Genomic DNA, 19,662 nt, shown 5'->3' with positions numbered 1-19,662 from the left:
AAATAAACATGTATAATATGAAAGAAAAAAGTGATACGGAAAATTAATTAGAAAGGTAAATTATTACATATTTTTGGTATATTTTTATGTTTATGTTTTGGAAATTTTTTTTTTTTTTTTTTTTTTTTTTTTTTTTAATTTTGCGTAATACCGTAATTTTGCTTCTTTTTTTTTTTCTGTGTAGAAATTCATAGTTCTTTTAAATAATAAGCAAAGAATAGGAGAATAGAATGATATTCATTGTAGTATATATACACATACGTAGTTTTGTAGTTTCTGCCACTTTTTTTTTTTAAGCCTCATTTTCAGAATAGTTAGGGATGATGCACTTCGATTTGTGGATATGCATATAAATAGTTTTGAGAAAAGGAAAGGCATAGTAAGCATTTAATTATTCTATAATTATATATTCTCCGTTTTTTTAAAAGTACCTTTTTTACATGATTTTCCATTTCATTTAGCATATAAAATGTATTTTCACTTTATTTAATTTGATGCTTATTCCCTTTTTTTTTTTTTTTTCTGAGTATATCATGTTATAAAGCTTTTATTTTGTTTGAAATTTATGTTTTTGTTATTTTTCCTATTTTTCCAGTTTTCCCTGTATTTTTAATTTTGCATTTTTACCTAAATGATAAGTGAAATTTACTTTTTTAGAACGCTCTACATTAAGCATGCTGTAATATGATGATCATAAGAATTGTTATTCAAACGTGATACTTAAAATTAATGTCATGGAAAATGTAAAGAATAAAAATAGTGTTCATTAGAAAAAGTAAAAAAAAAAAAAGATACACATAGGGAATGGTATACATTATTACTATATTTTATAAAGGATGGGGTTCTTTTAAATTTTAACAAAAAATGTATTTCTATAAAAGTGTATGCTACGAAATTTTTGTTTTCTTTTGATGTATTTTTTAGATAGCATATAATATTTGTATACATAGAGACACATGCCTCGTTCGAATCAAAAAGGGGGAAGAAGGATAAACAAATAAAAAAAAAAAAATTAAGAAAAACACAAAAAAAAATTAAAAAAATGAAAAGAAGAAAAAATGAAAAACTTTACATTGTACTTATGAACATATACATGAACGTTATCATGTTCTATGTAATTATGCAGAAGGGAGATTTTTTTTGCAATTTCATTGGCAAGTGGGTGTATTAGTACATTATGATATGGAGGAAATAATAGGACTATTTTCCATTATATATTTTTTGCTATAATTGTACATTATATTTATTTGATCATAAATAAAATGTGCTGAATATTTTACCTCATCATTATCTTCATCTATCTGTTCTTTATGAAGATCGTAAAACTTTTGTATGATGATCCACACTTTATTTATTTGCTCAATAACCTTAAAATAGCATTTTTTATATTTTAGTAATTTTGATTTCCTTTCTTTTTCGTAATGATTGTATTGGTAGAAATCTTCATTATTAGTGGTATTTAAAATGTTCCTTTTTATATGATCGTCCTTTACCATTTCGTTTTTCTTCATGAATACGTCATCATCACTATGATGATCAACATCACTTTGAAAATTTACATTATTATGAATATCAGCACCATTATGATGGTCAACTATATTATGAGGGTCAGAATTATTATGATGGTCAATTGTATTGCAATGGTCCAGATGGTGCAGTTTTGATATACCTTTTTTTGCATTGTTTGTATTTTTTAACAACAACGTTACCTTTTGTGCATAAAATTTTAGTAGAGTATTTAATAAACATAATTTGTCTTTCAAATAAGTTAAATGTTTCGTAATAACCTGCTTTAGAGGTTTTTTAATTTTGATCGATTTTGAAACTAATTCGTCCGTATTTACATACTCAGATTTTTCATATTCTTTTAAAATTTCATCAGACATATTATCTAAATTTGAAATATATAACTTCCTTTCTTGATGCATGTGTTTTGTTTTACTTGTATTTGACAACTTGTTTAAATAATTATTTTCTGCTTCGTTTAACTCTTTTTTATATAAGGATAATGTGGATAATACTTTTGATAATTCCTTATTTTTTTTATTTATTTCTTTACATATCAACTGATATTCATTATATAATTCATTTTTTTTTATTATTAATTGATCTAGCGAATTTTTCACTTGGTTTATCAGTTCCTGCGTTTTGTTAATATCACTTGTTCGTACATCTACTTCTTTAACATATACATTTTCTATATGAGTTTTCGAGTCTTTGGCATCATTAAGAGTTATATCACAGTCCTTTTTACAAACTTCTATAATTTTTTTTAATTCTTCCAATTTTATTTTAATTTCGATTTTTCTCTTTTCCCTATTTTTTGTAGCTAATAATAGAATCCTTTGAACAGCCTTATGTAACTCTATTAATTTTGATGAAGCTAGAATTTTGATTTGTTGTATTTTGTTGTTCTCTATAATTTCTTTTTCGCTTAATAAAGAATCCGCCTTAGAATCATCTCTTGAATATTCTGTGCAGTTGTTGCTACTTGTTTCCGGCATTTCGAAATCCTCAAACATTTTCTCTTCGTTTGATTGGAGTATTCTTACTTCATCTATTTCTTCCATTAGTTGCATATTTTCCTGCTCCACTTGATGGGCTTTTTCCCCCTCAATTTGGTGCATTTTTTCATGCTCTATTTCTAGCATCTTTTCCTTGTCTATTTTGCCCTTATCTAGTGAATTCATCACATCGATTTCTTCCTGTATGTGTTCTTTTTTATATTCTTCAAGCGGAGTTAACCTATTTTCTTGAGTACTATCATGCCTCAGTTCATCTTGGAACGGTTCGGAATGCAGTTTTTCAAAACTAAAAGAAGGACTTGAAAAGTTTGTATCCTTTTCTAAATCGATCGAGGACATACTAGTTCTCCTGCTAATATATTTTAAACAGTTTATTTTATTAAAGTTTAGACATTGAGCATCATATGACAGTATTTTACTCTTTAAGCAAACAACCTCTGATGATATTAGTTTTCTTATATTGGTTAAATAAATATCTAAATAATCATATTTAAGGACACTCAATAATTCTAAAAATAGTTCTTTATGATTTTCGAATAATTTGTCAGTTGTTAATATAATGTACAAAATGTCTTTATGCAATTTTTCATTTCCAATCAGACAATGCTTAAACATGGTTAAAATAGTAGTTCTCGGATTATTTAAATCGTCTTTTTCTATTGGGCCTACTAGAGATAACCTAATTTCTCTTTTTTCTAATATCAGACTAATAGATTTTTCTAAAATATTACTTTTTAGAAAAAATTCTTTAAAGTTATATCCATAAAGATCATCGTAAATGTTGTTAGTTGTGTCGTCTTTGTTCTTTTGTACTGAAGTCATATTTTTATTTATATCGTTGTTTACATCCTTTTCTAGTAGTCTCATTTCCATAGATGGATTACCTCTATCTTTGTCTATTAAGGGAACATCCTCTTCACTATTATTCGTTCCTTCTTCTTGATGTTGAGGTTTTTCACTATTGGAAACATCACTTTGAGGATGTACATTTAACCCTGAATTGTAACATATGTCCATATTTGAATCATTTTTCACATAATTATGAACATTATTGCTGTATCGTTTGGTATCCACATTGTTGCAATTGTTACTGTTGTTACTATTAATGCTGTTATTACCGTTGTTTTCACTATTATATGTATTATTATTACTACTACTATTAAATGCATTTTCATTTTCTCTATTTAATTCCGATGAGTAATTTTTACCATCTTCCCTGTTCATAAACAAATGTCTGACCTCATTTGGCACATTTTTTTCGCTATTTCTGTTTATATTTTTATAATATCTTATGCAGTCATTTTTCTCAGATTGATATATATTATGTATCCATTTTTTATAAGTTCCTATTAATGCTTCTGCTGTGTCAATTTGTTGCAGTTCATAATTTAATAAAATTTCCAGTTGTTCAGTTGTAGTTGGTTTTACTAATCCAAAAACTTCTTTCGCCTTTATGGCTTGAACACTCACATGTAACCTAACCTCGTCAGCTTTACTTTTCACTTTATTGTATGTTTCGGAAATGAATTTACCGATCATTTTTTTTATTTTTTATTTTATCTCCTTATTATTTATTTATTCTTTTTTTTTTACTTAAGATTAAAGATGAACGACTGATTATACAATGAAATGAAAAAAATAAAAAAAAGGCAGTAAAATAAAATAAAATAAAGGAAAATGTAAAAATAATAATTTTAAAAGAATTTAATGATAAACGTATACTGACACGTGCGGAAATACCATCTTAAAGTTGCACTTAAAATTAGCTGCAGGAAAGTTCGTATATCCTAAATATTTAAACATTGCTCAATAGTGTATATGTGTGAATTCGATACAAAAAGAAAACATATACATTATATATATATATATATATATATATATATATAAAAGAAGTATGGAATTAACGAACAAATTTAAGAAGAACGATTATATATTTTACGGGTAGCGCTACACTATGTGTATATATACATATGAAAAGTAAAAAATAAAATAAAAAACTCTGGATTTTCCGTCTTTTCCTTTTTTTTTTTTTTCTTCTCTTTGACATAATGAAATTTTAATATAAAAATAAAATAATATTAAATCTGTTAATGTGAGAAATATGACAGTTTTTGTGAATGTTTTCTTTGTGTTTTTAACAGATAAAAAAGGTATGAAAATAAAATGCTTTTTATTTTGCAAAAATATTTACATAAGAATAAATCAAAAAAAAAAAAAAAATATAAACAATAAAGTCAAATAATTAGGAAATAATAAGAATTTGTCTTAGGAGGTGGTTCTTTTTTTTTTTTTTCCCTTTTGAGGCAACTTTAACGTAAGCTGAATAGATACAGATATTCTGAAAGATATATAAAAAAAAAAAAGAAAGTAAAAACTCTATGTTTTTAAGTACTACAACAAGCATTTAACTTATCACAATAGAAGTTGCTATTTTTGATTACATTAAAAGGATTTACAATAATAGTAAATTCATGGAATACACCAAGAAATTGAAGAATAAGTTTTTATTTCACAACTTACAAGTTCATTTTTGTTAGTTTTATTTATAATTTTTGATATTTTCTTTTTCTTTTTATTATTCTTGTTCAAAGGTAAATAAAAAATATACATATCACATATTTATATTAATATAAATCTTACACTGTTAAGGAAAGAATAATGCACATAGGCTAAATGAAGGGAATGTTATGCATATTAATAATTCCTAAAAAATAGCGAAAGTTCACACAAATATTCATTGCGCACATGTGTGTAAGTATAATGTATATGTATATATATACATATGCTTAATAATATATTGGGAAAAAAAAAAAAAGTAAAAGTTAACCTATGAATGGTATTTTTTTGACAGTATTTTTAAACAGAATAAAACAAATTATACAAATTAAAAAAAAAATAAAAATAGTCAAATGATGGAAAATTAATTATTTCTTCTTGGTATAATTATAAAAAATCGGAAAATAATTATTTACATATATATTCATGTACTGTTGAAATATACAAATGATGGGTTAAATACATACATGAACCTTAATTAATGTATGTGTTGGATAAAATATACGTGTTAAGGGTAAACATATATATACAAATATATATATTGGGTATAAGCTTATACATGAGGAAATGACATCCCTAAAGATAATTCGCGCTACTCCCTAAAAACCCATTTTTATAGTATTCACTATATAGTTAAATAGCGAAATAATTTTATTCTTGAAATTGCTTCCCGTCATTTTTGAAGTTGTATAAACATCAGTTTGTAGTTTTTTATTTTGATATATATTTTTTTCATTGTGTAAACTTGCTTGCATTATAAATTTCGACTGGTTGTTTAAGTTTTCTATTGGGGGCAGTCCTTCTTCCTTGTCTTTTATTTTACCTTTGAATTTATTAAATTTATGACTATTTAGTTCTTGTTCCATAATAATAGAATTTTTTTTCTTTTTTTTTTTATTGTTATATGTTATAGTATTATGACTGTTTTCATAGTTATTTTTATTAGATGGATATTCCTTTTTAGCTTTGTCAATTTTAGGAGAAGAGAAATATTTTTTATTTTTAAGCTGAATGGAACTTTTTTTAATTTCATTTTTCATAAGAAAAAAAAAGTGATCAAAATAAATATTTGAATTATAGTTACAATTATAAAGTTCAATTTTTTTTCCAAGTCTGTTTAAATATTTTAAGAAATGTTCATAGGAAAATTCTTCTACATTTTTTTGAAAAACGAGATATAAAAATATGTCCGTAGTTTTTTTAGATGGGTATTCCCTATTAAAAACTTCATTAACAAGTAATCTACTATAAGACCTGTTAGGCTGTTTAAAAATATCATTTAAGTGAAAATTTTCTAATTTTTCTAGCAGTTTTATTCTTTTGTCGTTTGCTAACCCAGAGCTTGTAGATGAGGGAGCGTGATATAAGTCTTCGTTTTCATTTATAAACTCCTTCTCTAGTTCATCGTATAAATTGTTAATGTAGACATTATCACCGACTTCGCCACTATGGATAGTTTGGCCATTTTGGCTAGTTTGGTTAGTTTGGCCATTTTGGCTAGTTTGGTCATTTTGACTATTTTGGCTACTTTGGGTGCCTTCGCTATAGTCGATGTTTTCCTCATTTTCCTTGTTCCCTTTGTTTTTTTTATTTTTCTTATTTTCTATAATTTTCGTTAGTAAAATTTTTAAATTGTGAATATTGTTCCTCACAGTGTAGATATTATTTAAACACTTTTCTATGACTAAGTTGTAAAAATTATGCTCTGTAATATTTTCATCTTCATTAATTGGCCATTTAAATTTCAGTTCACATATTTTTTCATAAAATACATTTTTATCAATTTTTTTATTATGATAGTTGTTAAAAACATGTTTCCATTTCAATGAACTGTTATTCTCATTAGTATATATATATTTACTATAAGGTTCTTTAAAAAGATTGAATTGTTCTGCTGTGTTAGGATAATAATGCTCCGCTATTCTTCCGAAGAGTAGAATTATATTTTTCAAATCATCATTTAACTTATATTCTCTTTCATTAACGTCTACTTTTCTGTACAGATTATTAGAATATATGAAATATGCATATTTACTTTTCCTTGTCCTATTTGGCTGTAATTCCAATTTTCTTTTCCATTTATAGTTTAAGATGTTTCTGTCTCTGAGTGTTTTGCTCTTGTTGCACAAAACTATAATAATTAAGTTTGTAAAAAAATAAAACACGATAAGATTAATAACTTGCTTATACACAACACCTGTTTTGGTAAAAAGCATTGTGATGGCTGTATTTAAGGGTTTTGTGTTATGAGAAGAAAAGGCGAAAAAATCTCTTATTTAAGATAAATGTTTAATATTACTTTTTTCTCTTTTTCTCTTTATTCTTTTTTCTTTTTATCTTTTTATCATTTTTTCTTTCTTTCTTTTCTTTTTTTTTTTTTATCGGTTTATTTCCTCATTGTGCTGGAATATCATTTGCTTCATTGGTTAAGTCATTTTAAGCTATACATTTTTTTTTTGTTAATATTTTTTTTTTTTGTTCCCGTTTCATGTGAGTAGTGAATATAATGGCTTACGTAGATGTACATGTGTATATATGTGAAAGTGTATGTATATTAGTGTATAACCCTTTTTCTGCTACATTCAAATTTACGTTAGATGAAGAAATACCTTTCTTCAATATTTATTGTGTTGTTCGTGTATCTACGTATGATGAAGGAGCACAAATCAATTTTTCCATTTTTTTCTGAAAAGGTTTTTTTTGTGACATAATTTATTTAAAAGGAATTCCAAGTAAAACCTTTTTAATTTTTTAACATAATTTCAATTGTGATTCGAAAAATACAAAATAAATAAATAGATATGTTAATTGAATAGATATATATATGAATAAATAAGCAATTACTACTGCACGATAGGGTAAGCGTTTTAACATTTATATATGGCCGTTGTACATAAAGAAAAGGAATTGCCCTGAATTTCACTTCATTTTTATATTTGCGATGTTTACATAAAATGTAATTGAAGAAAAATATTCAGAAAAACACTATGTTATTGTTAATCTTTGAAGGCATTTGAATGAGTATATATATATATTCAATAATTTGTGTTAAAAAAAATTTTCTTTTTTTTTTTTTTCCTTTTTAAATAAAATATTATTATTCAGAATAATAGTCTATATAATATACAGTAAAAAACGGAAGAAGCAGAAATCAGTTTGAATTAGTAAAAATAAGGACAGGAGGAGAATATTTAAGTTATACCAAAATTACTGGTTAGAAAATTAAAACTAATTATGAGTGTACATATTTATAAATTTGAAATCACTGTACATGCTGGAAGTTACTCCGTGTAATACGTGGTATTTATTTTACTGTACAGTATAGTTAATTGTGCACTATTTTTTCTGTCCTGGTTGAAATGTCAATGGGAAAACAAGAATATTGTTAAAACATTATGGGTAACCAAGTAGTGTCTAAATTTTTTGAAAAAAGTAATGATACGAAAAAAAGAAACATCATAGATAAATTTAAGAATACTAATGATGAGAACAAAAACGAAAATGCAAATGGATTTTTGTTAATACATAATGTAACAAAAAACAAAAAAGATGATAATGAAAAGAAAAATAATGAAATATATGAACAAATAAATAGTAAAAAGGAACAAAAATTTAATATCAAAGAACAAATAAGTAACCAAAAGGATACTAACGAATCTTACATGGAAAATAATGACGTGGAAAAAATAAAAGAAGAAAACTTTCATTTATTTGATGAAAGTTTGAATTCAAATAACGTCAAACACCCCTGTCATGCGCAGTGGTTTTTGTTTTGGGTATATGCTTCTTATTTAAATGAAAAGTTCTCAGAAACTGAAAAGGAATATGTTCATTCTTTTTATTCGTATTTTCCTGAACAGTGCATAAATGGAAAAGGGAAAAACTGTTTTACCGAATTTTGTCAAATTTACCCAGTTAGGTAATCGATATATATAGTATGACGTATAAGTGTCATTATTTGTTGATTTATTTTTTTTTATTTATTTTTTTTAGTATTTACTTTTCGTTTCCTTTGTGAGTTCTCTGTGTATTTATTGTGCCTCCAATATGTTACACTCTGTTTCCATGCTAACTTCACGACCATGATTTATTGGATGACTCATTTTTATTTGATATTATATACCTTTTTTCAATTTTATTTCTCTTTTTTGTTTAACTATACATAAATTAAAAGGGCTGAGTCCAGGGAAGAACTCATGATGTGGTTGCAAACGTGCGAAAATTATTGCAGACAAAAAGCGGAATTACCTGTAAAAATTTTCAAGTACAAATTAAAAATGTTATATTAGAAAATTAATTATAAAATAAATGCTTCATTTTTTTGTATCTTAATAATGTATATGATCTGTGTAATATTGTTATCTGTTTTTGCTGCCTTCATTTTTAGCCGCATTTGCGCAGTATTAACATGTTCACTTTATTTTTTAATTCCTGTTTTTTATTTTACTGTGTATTTTTTATGAACTTTTTACAGCACATTTTACCATACACATCGCCATACTTTTTATAGTACATAAATAACTAAATATTTTATTCTATATTCAGTAATAGTACAAATATGTATTTATATATATGTGTATATATTTTCTTTTTCGTTAGTTACAATAAACTGTTAAAAAGGTGGAGGTACGATGATGATTACATTTAAAGTAACCAAAGGTGTAAATCAAATTTTTCTTTTTAAACAAACTGATATGAGTAATATTCTTTTCTTAAATTGTTTTTAAAATTTTGTTAGTTTTCAATATAATAACAATTTCATAATTAAAAGGTGAAAAGAACACTATTTTCCTTTTTTTTTTTTTTTTTTTGTGCGTGTGTGTGTTTGTCGTTCAATTTAAAAATTGTAATTTTATGAACATTCAAACATTAATATCTTACTTTTAAAAAAAAAAAAAAAATTGTTAAATTATTAAAACATACAAAAATATAAAATCCTGAGTTTTGTAAAATCTCTGTTCTAGCAATTTATTCTCTGACGTTCTTATTTCATTTTCTTCTGTGGCGTAAACTTCTAAAAAAAATGAGTGCAATAGTGGTCAATGTAAAAATATATATACATAAATATCAAGGATATCGAACGTAATATATATATCGTACATAACACACAGAACATACACATCATACGTAAAATATATAACAAAAGCAAATATATTAGTACACTGCGTAATTTAAAAAGCTCCATTATTCACATATAAAATTATTATTTAAATAGTTAACCTTTCAATGGGAGAATTTCTGTAACGTCTCCTCTCACTATTCGAAATACTTGAAGATTTTCTATTTCGTTCGTATCTTTTCCTTCTCTTACTTCCATCTCTTGAATACCCTCTTTCATCATCACTACTTACATTCCTTTCATAATAATCATTTCTTTTATGATATTTATTATCTATTGACCTTCTGCTGTAATTTCTGTGGTCGTTGTATGTGTTTCTTCCGTATCTATCGTAGTTTCTAAAAGAGTTATTTCTGTTATCATAATGTTTAAAGCGGTCCCTGTTATACGGGTTAACTCTACAGAAAAAACGAAATCGAACTATATAAATGTATATACATATATATAATAAAAGCAAAGGCGAATATGTATATATACATATATAATAAAAGCAAAGGCGAATATGTATATATACATATATAATAAAAGCAAAGGCGAATATGTATATATACATATATAATAAAAGCAAAGGCGAATATGTATATATATATATAATAAAAGCAAAGGCGAATATGTATATATACATATATAATAAAAGCAAAGGCGAATATGTATATATACATATATAATAAAAGCAAAGGCGAATATATATATATATATATATATATATATGACACATAACAGAAACAACTTTAAACTGGATGAATAGGGGGGGGAAATTTGTAAAAGCAGATAGTTCTTTATATTAAATTACCTTCTTGGATAGTATCTTCTATTATCAAAAGGTCTGTCGTATCTTCTCCCATAAAAATCATATCTCATTCCGTTTCTTTTTATCATATCTTGGAGATGGTTGCGCAAAGGAGAAAAGGAGATAAAAAAAAAAAAAAAAAGATTGATTTGAAATGTGTACACAACATATACATTTATATCTACATATTTGCGCAACTATAATTAAAAGCGTTAAAAAAAACAATAAGCATAATAAAACAATTATAACGGATATATTGATATATAATGGTTACTTTGAATTCCCTTGTACTCCCCTGGGGTTGGCTCATGTGGTTCATTTCGTTTAGCTATTTCTACGTTAATAATTCTCCCTATTATTAAAAAAATTCGATGGTTTTGTTTGTTTCATTTGTTTGCTGAAAAGGTTTTGATAACATTGATGAATAAATCCAACAATTTATTTTATACAGATTTGTTATGGATATGTGATGCACATGCTGTTAACTGATTAATGTTTATCGATTTATTGACTTTTTAATATTTCATCTTTAAATCTCTCAATCGTTCAGTCATTTAATTATTAAACTTTTTGTCCAAATATTTACACATATATATATATATATATATATATATATATATATACATATAACGGAGTGTATGTTTGGCATATATAGAGCTGTGTCATATATGAGTTAAAGAGTTTTACTGTGCATTAATTTTTTCTGTTAATGAGTTCAAAAATATTTTGTGCGTAACATTACTTAAGATCCAGTTCAGTTAATATTATGTGTTTGCAAACCATAAATATATAAATAGTATGTACACACATATATATATATATATATATATATATATATATGTATATACATATAAACATATGTATATACATATATATAAACATGTGTGTAAGCTGAAGAGTTCCGTATTGAATGGAATTTAAATATTGGAATACGAATTAAGGATCAATGAAAATGGTTTGAATGTAAATTTTGCAACTGAATGTAATGTTTATAAAATGTCTGAAAACACGGATAATCTTAACACTTGAAACTTTATTTTATTTTTTTGTTTTGGGGATTTTCTTTGTCTTTCGGAAAAACCATTCTGATTTATGTCTATTTGCTGTGCACATATAACTTTCGTAATTTTTGTAACTTTTAAAAAATTCCTTTCTTTTTTTTTTTTTTTTTTATTGTAGTTATTTAATTACTACATTATTTTAGTGTTCATTTCTGTTAAAATTATTTTCACAATATGAACAATATATATAAAATAATATAAATACATATAAATGTTTTGTAAGTAACCTTCTATGTCCATTTTATTTGCCTTGTTCATAGCAATATGTGCATCGTCAGATGAATTAAAAGTAACAAATCCAAAGTTTCTTGACTCTCTGTTTGGTTATAAAATATACAATTTTATTATTTAAGCATATTATATTACACATTTTAAAAAATTAGACACTATTGTGTATACTTGCGAAGTGGATACATACACATGTATATATATATATATGTATATGTACACATATTGTATTAACAAATTTTATAAGTATAAACAAGGGCTTATTTTTTACCTCGTAATTGGATTGCTAATAACATAACATTTTTCTATAGTGCCGTATTTTTCAAATATATCCTGAAGTTTTGCAGTTGTTATTTTTGAACTTAAATTAGATACATACAGTGTTGAACCTTCAATATATTTAAATGGGGAAATTATAAAAAAAAAAAAAGGATATATTTTTAATTGATTTGCACATAATTTTTATTTACTTCGTGAACATAAAAATGATAAATTATTGTTTTAATTCTTTATTATTAATTTTATTTTATTATTATTTTTTTTTTAATTAATTTTATCTATTTATATATATTAAATGAAAAAAAAAAAAAATTAAATAAACCATTAAGTCAATAGTTTCATTACATATATGTCACTACATAAATAATAAAATACGGGTTCTGATAACCAAATAATTTAATTAATATTTCTATAGTGCTGAATAATACGACGAGAATTATTATGTACTTTTCATCATAACGGTATTAATTTTTTATGTTAATATTATGAATGTAGTAACATAAACGTCTAGAAAATATAAAGCAAAAGTGCATAAATAATACACGCGTATACGCAAAATGCAAACTTATTTAACACATATATATATATGTATGTATTCATAAACGTTCTTCACAAAAAAATACTCATTTTTCATGCATTCTTTAACTAGTTACCATCATTCTTATGATCACAATCTTCTGAGTCCCTTTTGTCTTCTTTGTAACTCATTTTATTAATATATATATATATATAAAGGAAAATAAAAATTTATTTTATAATTCACCAAAAAATAATTTCAGAATAAACAAAGGGTTTTAGTGATAGAGGGTTGAAAAAAAACAGATTACTTAATCGTAAAGAAATAAACAAGTATGTTGAAAGTTAAAAGGACTCCTTTTTTTTAAAAAAGGTTAAAAAAAAAAAAAATTCAAATTCTTATTAAAAAAGGCATGTAAATATATATATTATATAACAGTTTAATAAAACATGAATATTTAAGATACATTAATATTTCAAATATTAATTTTGTACATAACACAACATATTTTATTGTTTTTTACATATTCTCTTTTTAATATATAATAGTATACAAAAGTTTATTTAAAAAGGATCCTTTTTTTTTACATTTCTTTCATTCTTAACATTTAATTTTAAAGTTGTGTAATGAGGGGTTAAGATGAAAAAAATATAATAATAATAAAAATTTTAAATTATGTAATTAAAAATGAAATACTAATCTTATTCTTGTTAAAAAAAAAAAATGTTTTTCTTTAACAGATGAATTTTATTTATTTTTATGTTGGTTTAAATGAATTTTTTTTTTTTTTTTAACATTTTGCTTGTTTCCTTGTGTTATTTAAAATTTTTTTTTTTAATTTATTATTATTTGTAATTTTTTTTCTGCTTACGCTATTGTATATATATGCATATAGTATTTTTAAATATATTTTTTCTATTTTTTTTTGGGATTGTGTATAAAAAGTATGCCTGTGTACTATTATATAACAATTATATCTTTTTTTTAAATCAGAAATTTCTACATTCTTTTTTTTTTTTTTAAATTTAAATAGAAATTTTGTTTTGTTTTGTGAGTTTGTGCCCTTTTAAAATTTTTTGAAAATTGTTACTTTTATACGTGTTATGTATAAAAAGTAACAATTTTTTAGTGCCATGGTTTTTAAAATAAATTATCCCTTAAAGGAAATGTGATGTTGAATGAAGGAAAATACTTTTAAGTTTTTACATTTTTACACTTTAACATGTTTACATTTTAGCTTGTTTATATTGTCAAATTTTTAACCCATTAAACATCTTTTATTATGGCTTTTTACAATATAATAAATAAAAAACGGAAAAGAAAGCTATGATAAGAATATTCTCTTTTTTATGCTTCGTTTACCCATACTTTAAGTATTTTTAGTAACGGAATTTTTTTTTTTTTTGAACTGCATTTATATTTCTCGTACATGTGCCCATATATATGTGTATATGATTTACTCATAAATTTTTACGAATTGTTTTTGCATATATATAATATTTCTATATTTTAGAATAATTGAAATAGAAAGGTTTAAAAAAAAAATATAAAGAATTATATAGAGGAAATACGTACTTTTGTTTCATCATGTGTAAAAAAACAAAAAAAAAAAAGGAATATTTTCTATAGATACAAATGTACATATATTAAAGGATATACGACCTTATGAATTAACTGTCAAATTATAATGAACAACAAAAAAGAACATTTATATTTTTGTAAATTTTTTAAAAAACACAGAGGTGTAATAACTAATTTTATAATTACTAAAAAACAACTATTTGTAGATTGAATGATTAAAAGGAAGAACTGATCTATATATGCGCACACGAATAAAGAAGCGGGAAAACTGATTTACACATATGTGAACGTGTAAATATTTTAAAAGAAGTAAACTAAAATTTCATGGAAAATTAGCCTTATTTAGAAAAATATTTTTACGCAAAATAATTAAGAACTCATACATTTTGCTAGTGCAATTATATTTTATATTTTACTACAGCTAAATTACATAGATTTCTGTATTTTTATGCTATGGAAACAAGCATAAAGTTATTTCTTGATGTTCTTTTTTTTTCTTTTTCCCTCATTTTTAAGTGAGAGATTTTTATATGTTCTTTTAATATAGTTATAAATGCCATACAAGATAATATTACGATTATAAGGATGTAAGTATTTATCAGAAAAAGTTGCTTAATAGTATATATATATATATATATACATATTGTATGTATTTACAAAATTTAAGCGTCTCGTCTCATTTTTAATTATTTAAATAAATATCAAAAAAAAAGAAAAAAAATGGAGAAACATATATTATTTTCAAATGAGTTCTTGTCTTTTAAAAAATGAAAATTAAAAAATTAATAGAATTTGGCATGTGTGAAAAATTTACCCATGTATGTTTTATATACAATTTCTGATCAATTTTAATTATACAAATGTTAAATTAATGAGCAAAATTTTCGTATTTAGATACTAATACGTAGTAATGCATATAATGTTTAAAAGGATAATATACAATGTAATTTCATTCAAGTAAATATTTAATATAAACTTATAGTTAAATAGTTTAATTTTATGAAATTTGTTTCCACTGTTGTCAAACTGTAGAAACCGAAATCTATTTCTAATTATGTATAATAACAAAAGGGGAAAAAAAAAGAAGAAAATAGTAAGGAGAGGTAAAAGTAAAAGAGAAAAAATACTCCGTTGTAGAATCTTTAAATTAATAACAAAGAACATTTTTTTTATAAAAATAAAAAAGGTCGCTTCTCCACCTTTTATGGGTATTTACATTTATCCTATAAATATATGGTTAAGTTATATGTATTCTTAAAAAAAAAAAAGTGTACTATTTTCTTCTTCAATAATAGTTTTATACGAGTATACATTAATAATAGGAACATTCTTCTATCAAGTCAAAATATGTATAAGGCTTTGCTCTTTAATGAAGGAAATATTAAAAACTGTTTTGTGAAAATTACAGTACAGCTATATTTATTATTATTTTTTTAAATATTATAAGTAGAACATAAAAAAGAAGAAAAGCAAAATAAACACTGTAAATAAGGAAAATATAATTTCTGTATGTTTAAAATTTACGTGGTTACATATTTAAAAATACTTAAATATTATAACTTAAAAACTGTTTAATTTCACTTTTCTTTAGATTATAGTGAAATTAAGTCTTTTTAAAGTGCATAAATTCCCCATATGCCAAAATAATATATGAATTAGCGAACTTGTATGTGGGTGTGCTCATATGTACATATATGCATATGCATTTCTACCTGTGCATGTTTGTGGTGCTTCACACATTTTTATAGTTGTATGTCTATATGGACTATTATTCACGTTAATTAACGGACAACTGCAGTACTTCATTGAATGGTACCTTTTCTATTTAGGTAAAGTTTCCCATAAAAATACATATGTTTCTCTATGTAGTAATTATTTTCAGGGGAAAAAAAATATATATATATATATATATGTAACGAAATAAAATAAAGCAATATGAGAAGAAAAGGGTACATTCTGAATTGTAAATGTAGAAACAGTATTTGATCCCCCTGAAAGCCCCCATGAAACAGTGAAAATTGTTTTAATATCTATTAATTTATAATACACTTGTAATTAAAGCAAATAACACTAAAAGAAGTATATAGTTTAAAAGGCCTGTTAAGGAGGAGCTAATGCAAACTTTTAAAGATTTATCATATTTATAGTTTTCATCGCAGATACATCCTAGTTCCTCTTTTTTTAACAAATTGTTACATTTTCCGTAATCACAATTAATGTTATTAAGTGTGCATAGATTTATATTTGAAACATCAAAAATGTTATTACCTATTTTTTCTCTCTTCTTATTTACACATGCACATTCAGGTTTATTAGAATTAATAAAACATTCTAATCTAAAGCAAATATCTTCTATTGCATGATCGTCTTTATCTTCACAATTTCCCTGTTCATTTCTTATTTGATTTGCCTGGCAAGCCTTATTATATGTATGATTTATATTTAATCTGTTTTTTGGATCCAATACACTTTGAAAACGATTTAGTGAATGGTCTTGGGAATTATTATTTTGCGAATCTTCACTAGTTAAAGGTGTATAGCTATAGGTGTGATGCGAATAACTGATTTTATTTTTTCCAAAATCAAGGTTGCAGTCTTTTTTTTTTTTTTCTTCATGTTTTATACATGCATTTCTGTTTTTATCAAAATAAAAATTATCAAAACAAGAACAAAATGGCTCTCCATTTATTAGAAGAGTGCAAAATCCATCTGTACAAGTAAAACTTTCACATTTATTAGGAGTAACAGTATCATCATATTCTACCTCATAATGCAATATACATTTACAGTCCTTAAAGTGGTAATAATTGTTATTATCTATGTTTGTACCTTTTTCTTTTCCTTCTACTTCACCTTCAGTAGTATTTGGTATTTCTTTCTCGCAGCATGTACATTTTATTTTTTCATTTAAGTGCACTTCTTTGTTACATTTTTCTTGCGTTTTAATAGTTGATCTATTCGAATGAAATAAATTGGAAAAATCTCGTTTAGTAATTGACTTTATACCCAAATTTTGAAAAATATAATTTGAAATATACGAACATTTATTTTTTTTATTTAAACACAATTCGGTATTATTCTCATCAATTTTTCCGAGAGAACTAACAATTTTGCAGTTCTCATTTATGTAGTAATTTTGGTTGCCACATTTTTCCTTGTTAACACTTTCAACATACAAACGTTTTGTTGTTGCTTCATACTTAATTTCAAAGTCTACATCTTTTATTATATTAGTATTTGAGACTTTAAATTTGTAAAATGGTAAACCAAATAGTAAAAGAATTATTAAAACCCAAAACAAGATGGAAGACATTTATAAGGACTGGTCAAAAAAGTAACAACATAAAAAGGAAAAGAGATCTTTACATATAAAAAAATTTTAAAAGAAAAATAATTTGCTAAAAAGAAATAAAAAATTAACGCTTCTTATGAAAAATGCTAAATCTTACTCTTCAAATATTTGCCATTCATTTATATGTATGCCTTAAAAAAAAAAAAAAAAAAATTAAATATTACAGCCAAAATGTACAGCTAAAGCGTAAAGCTAAATAATACAGCCAAAAAAAAAAAAAAAAATAGCCAAAACAAAAAACGAACAAAAAAAAGAAAAAAAAAAAAAAAAAACAGGAACAGAAATTAGAGCAATAAAAGAAAACAAGATCAAACTGTATGTTTCTTTTACGGACCTTTTCACCATTAGTGCCCGTTCACTCATATGAAAAAATACTAAAAGTGAAAACAAAATTTCAAATTAATAAATAATAAATGTTCCTAAAAGTGATGATTAAAAGGTGTAGTGTATAAAAAACTACGTTATATTTAAGCGAGAAACTAAGAAATAGAATAAGACAAAAATAAGCTTGTTGTTAGGGGAAATATGGGCTGAGTGATTAATTTTAAATTAACATAAAAAGACAAATCGAAGTTTCATTAATATATATATAATGAGGAAATAAAATAGTTAAGCGAAAACACGTAGTTATTGCAAGAATGAGATAGTATTTCATAGTATTACAACATTTCTTTTGCATATATATACATGAAGTTCGGGGAGCAATAGAAGTTGAATTCGTATGAAACAACATGCTCGTTATTACTCGATTAATGTTCTTTGCAATTAATTAACAAAGGTATGCAAATTATTTTTGATAACTGATCTTTCAGATAAAATGCATTAAAACTTTTTAGATATTTGTTCTTTTTTTATAAAAAGATGTGTTCTTAAATAAAAGACAGAATATTTTCTCATATATATAATAATTGTAAGAATGGAACATTTTGCAACTTCACGTTCGGTTCATACTGATTTTTTGCCCCATAAATGAACCCCTTTTCTTATGAACGAAATATGTATATATATGTGATACATAGTGCAGTTGAGAAAAAAAAAAAGTGAAGAAAAAATTGTCATTACTCTCTGTAAGGCTTACTTGAAAAAACCATGGGTTTATGTATTAAATTCTTTTATATTAAAGATATTTGTTTTAAACATTAGTTTTATTTTTAATGATTTCTTAAAACTTAATTTTATTTCCTATTTGTATTGTAATATATTTTTTATATATCATTTTTTTTTCGTATATAAATTTATTAAGTAATATATTTAATGCGTACAATTTAATATATTATTACTAGTTTAAGATTCTATACGTATTACTGATAATGTGAATGTGAATCTCATAATATTTTATTATGTTCTGATATTCGTAATATTTTAAAGCGTCCATTAAAAGGGTTGTATAATACTTACAGTTAATTTTAGGGATCTTTTAAGGGGTTATTCCTTAATTTTTCCTTTCTTGCAGCATATTAGAATTTTTTCTATCATCCTTCACCACGTTTTTCGTAGGATTTTTTGAACTGATTTGTAGCTACCACACAAGTTAAGCGCATGAAAAATACCAGTCACATCTGTCATAGTACAATGTAACCTAAATTATCATCAACATTCAGTTGTACTGCATTCGCGTTATTCTATTCTTCTGATGTTTATAAATGAAATTTAA

The 19,662-nt window shown here is 24.3% G+C and overlaps 5 protein-coding genes across 5 annotated transcripts; 1 reads left to right on the top strand and 4 right to left on the bottom strand.

Moving 5' to 3' along the window:
• Positions 1 to 1,175: 1,175 nt before the first annotated feature.
• Positions 1,176 to 4,064, bottom strand: PmUG01_08018600 (conserved Plasmodium protein, unknown function; the record flags this gene model as incomplete). The annotated part of the gene is made up of 1 exon (XM_029004332.1): positions 1,176 to 4,064. One exon carries the CDS (start codon positions 4,062 to 4,064, stop codon positions 1,176 to 1,178), a length of 2,889 nt encoding a protein of 962 aa, XP_028861032.1.
• A 1,616-nt stretch (positions 4,065 to 5,680) lies between these two features.
• Positions 5,681 to 7,297, bottom strand: PmUG01_08018500 (conserved Plasmodium protein, unknown function; the record flags this gene model as incomplete). Its single annotated transcript, XM_029004331.1, has 1 exon — positions 5,681 to 7,297. One exon carries the CDS (start codon positions 7,295 to 7,297, stop codon positions 5,681 to 5,683), a length of 1,617 nt encoding a protein of 538 aa, XP_028861031.1.
• Positions 7,298 to 8,476: 1,179 nt separating this feature from the next.
• Positions 8,477 to 9,729, top strand: PmUG01_08018400 (conserved Plasmodium protein, unknown function; the record flags this gene model as incomplete). Its single annotated transcript, XM_029004330.1, has 3 exons — positions 8,477 to 9,000; positions 9,256 to 9,345; positions 9,681 to 9,729. 3 exons carry the CDS (start codon positions 8,477 to 8,479, stop codon positions 9,727 to 9,729), a joined length of 663 nt encoding a protein of 220 aa, XP_028861030.1.
• Positions 9,730 to 10,070: 341 nt separating this feature from the next.
• On the bottom strand, positions 10,071 to 13,266 carry PmUG01_08018300 (RNA-binding protein, putative; the record flags this gene model as incomplete). Its single annotated transcript, XM_029004329.1, has 7 exons — positions 10,071 to 10,095; positions 10,302 to 10,598; positions 10,994 to 11,081; positions 11,265 to 11,342; positions 12,279 to 12,367; positions 12,551 to 12,668; positions 13,212 to 13,266. The coding sequence occupies 7 exons, from the start codon at positions 13,264 to 13,266 to the stop codon at positions 10,071 to 10,073; spliced, it is 750 nt and encodes a 249-aa protein (XP_028861029.1).
• Positions 13,267 to 16,694: 3,428 nt separating this feature from the next.
• PmUG01_08018200 (conserved Plasmodium protein, unknown function) lies at positions 16,695 to 17,969 on the bottom strand (the record flags this gene model as incomplete). Its single annotated transcript, XM_029004328.1, has 1 exon — positions 16,695 to 17,969. One exon carries the CDS (start codon positions 17,967 to 17,969, stop codon positions 16,695 to 16,697), a length of 1,275 nt encoding a protein of 424 aa, XP_028861028.1.
• Between the last annotated feature and the right edge of the window lie 1,693 nt (positions 17,970 to 19,662).

This window comes from Plasmodium malariae (assembly GCF_900090045.1).
Source record: "Plasmodium malariae genome assembly, chromosome: 8".
In the NCBI taxonomy this organism is placed as follows: domain Eukaryota; phylum Apicomplexa; class Aconoidasida; order Haemosporida; family Plasmodiidae; genus Plasmodium; species Plasmodium malariae.
The sequence above is the reverse complement of the archived record's forward strand: the minus strand, read 5'-3'. Positions and strand labels throughout refer to the sequence as shown.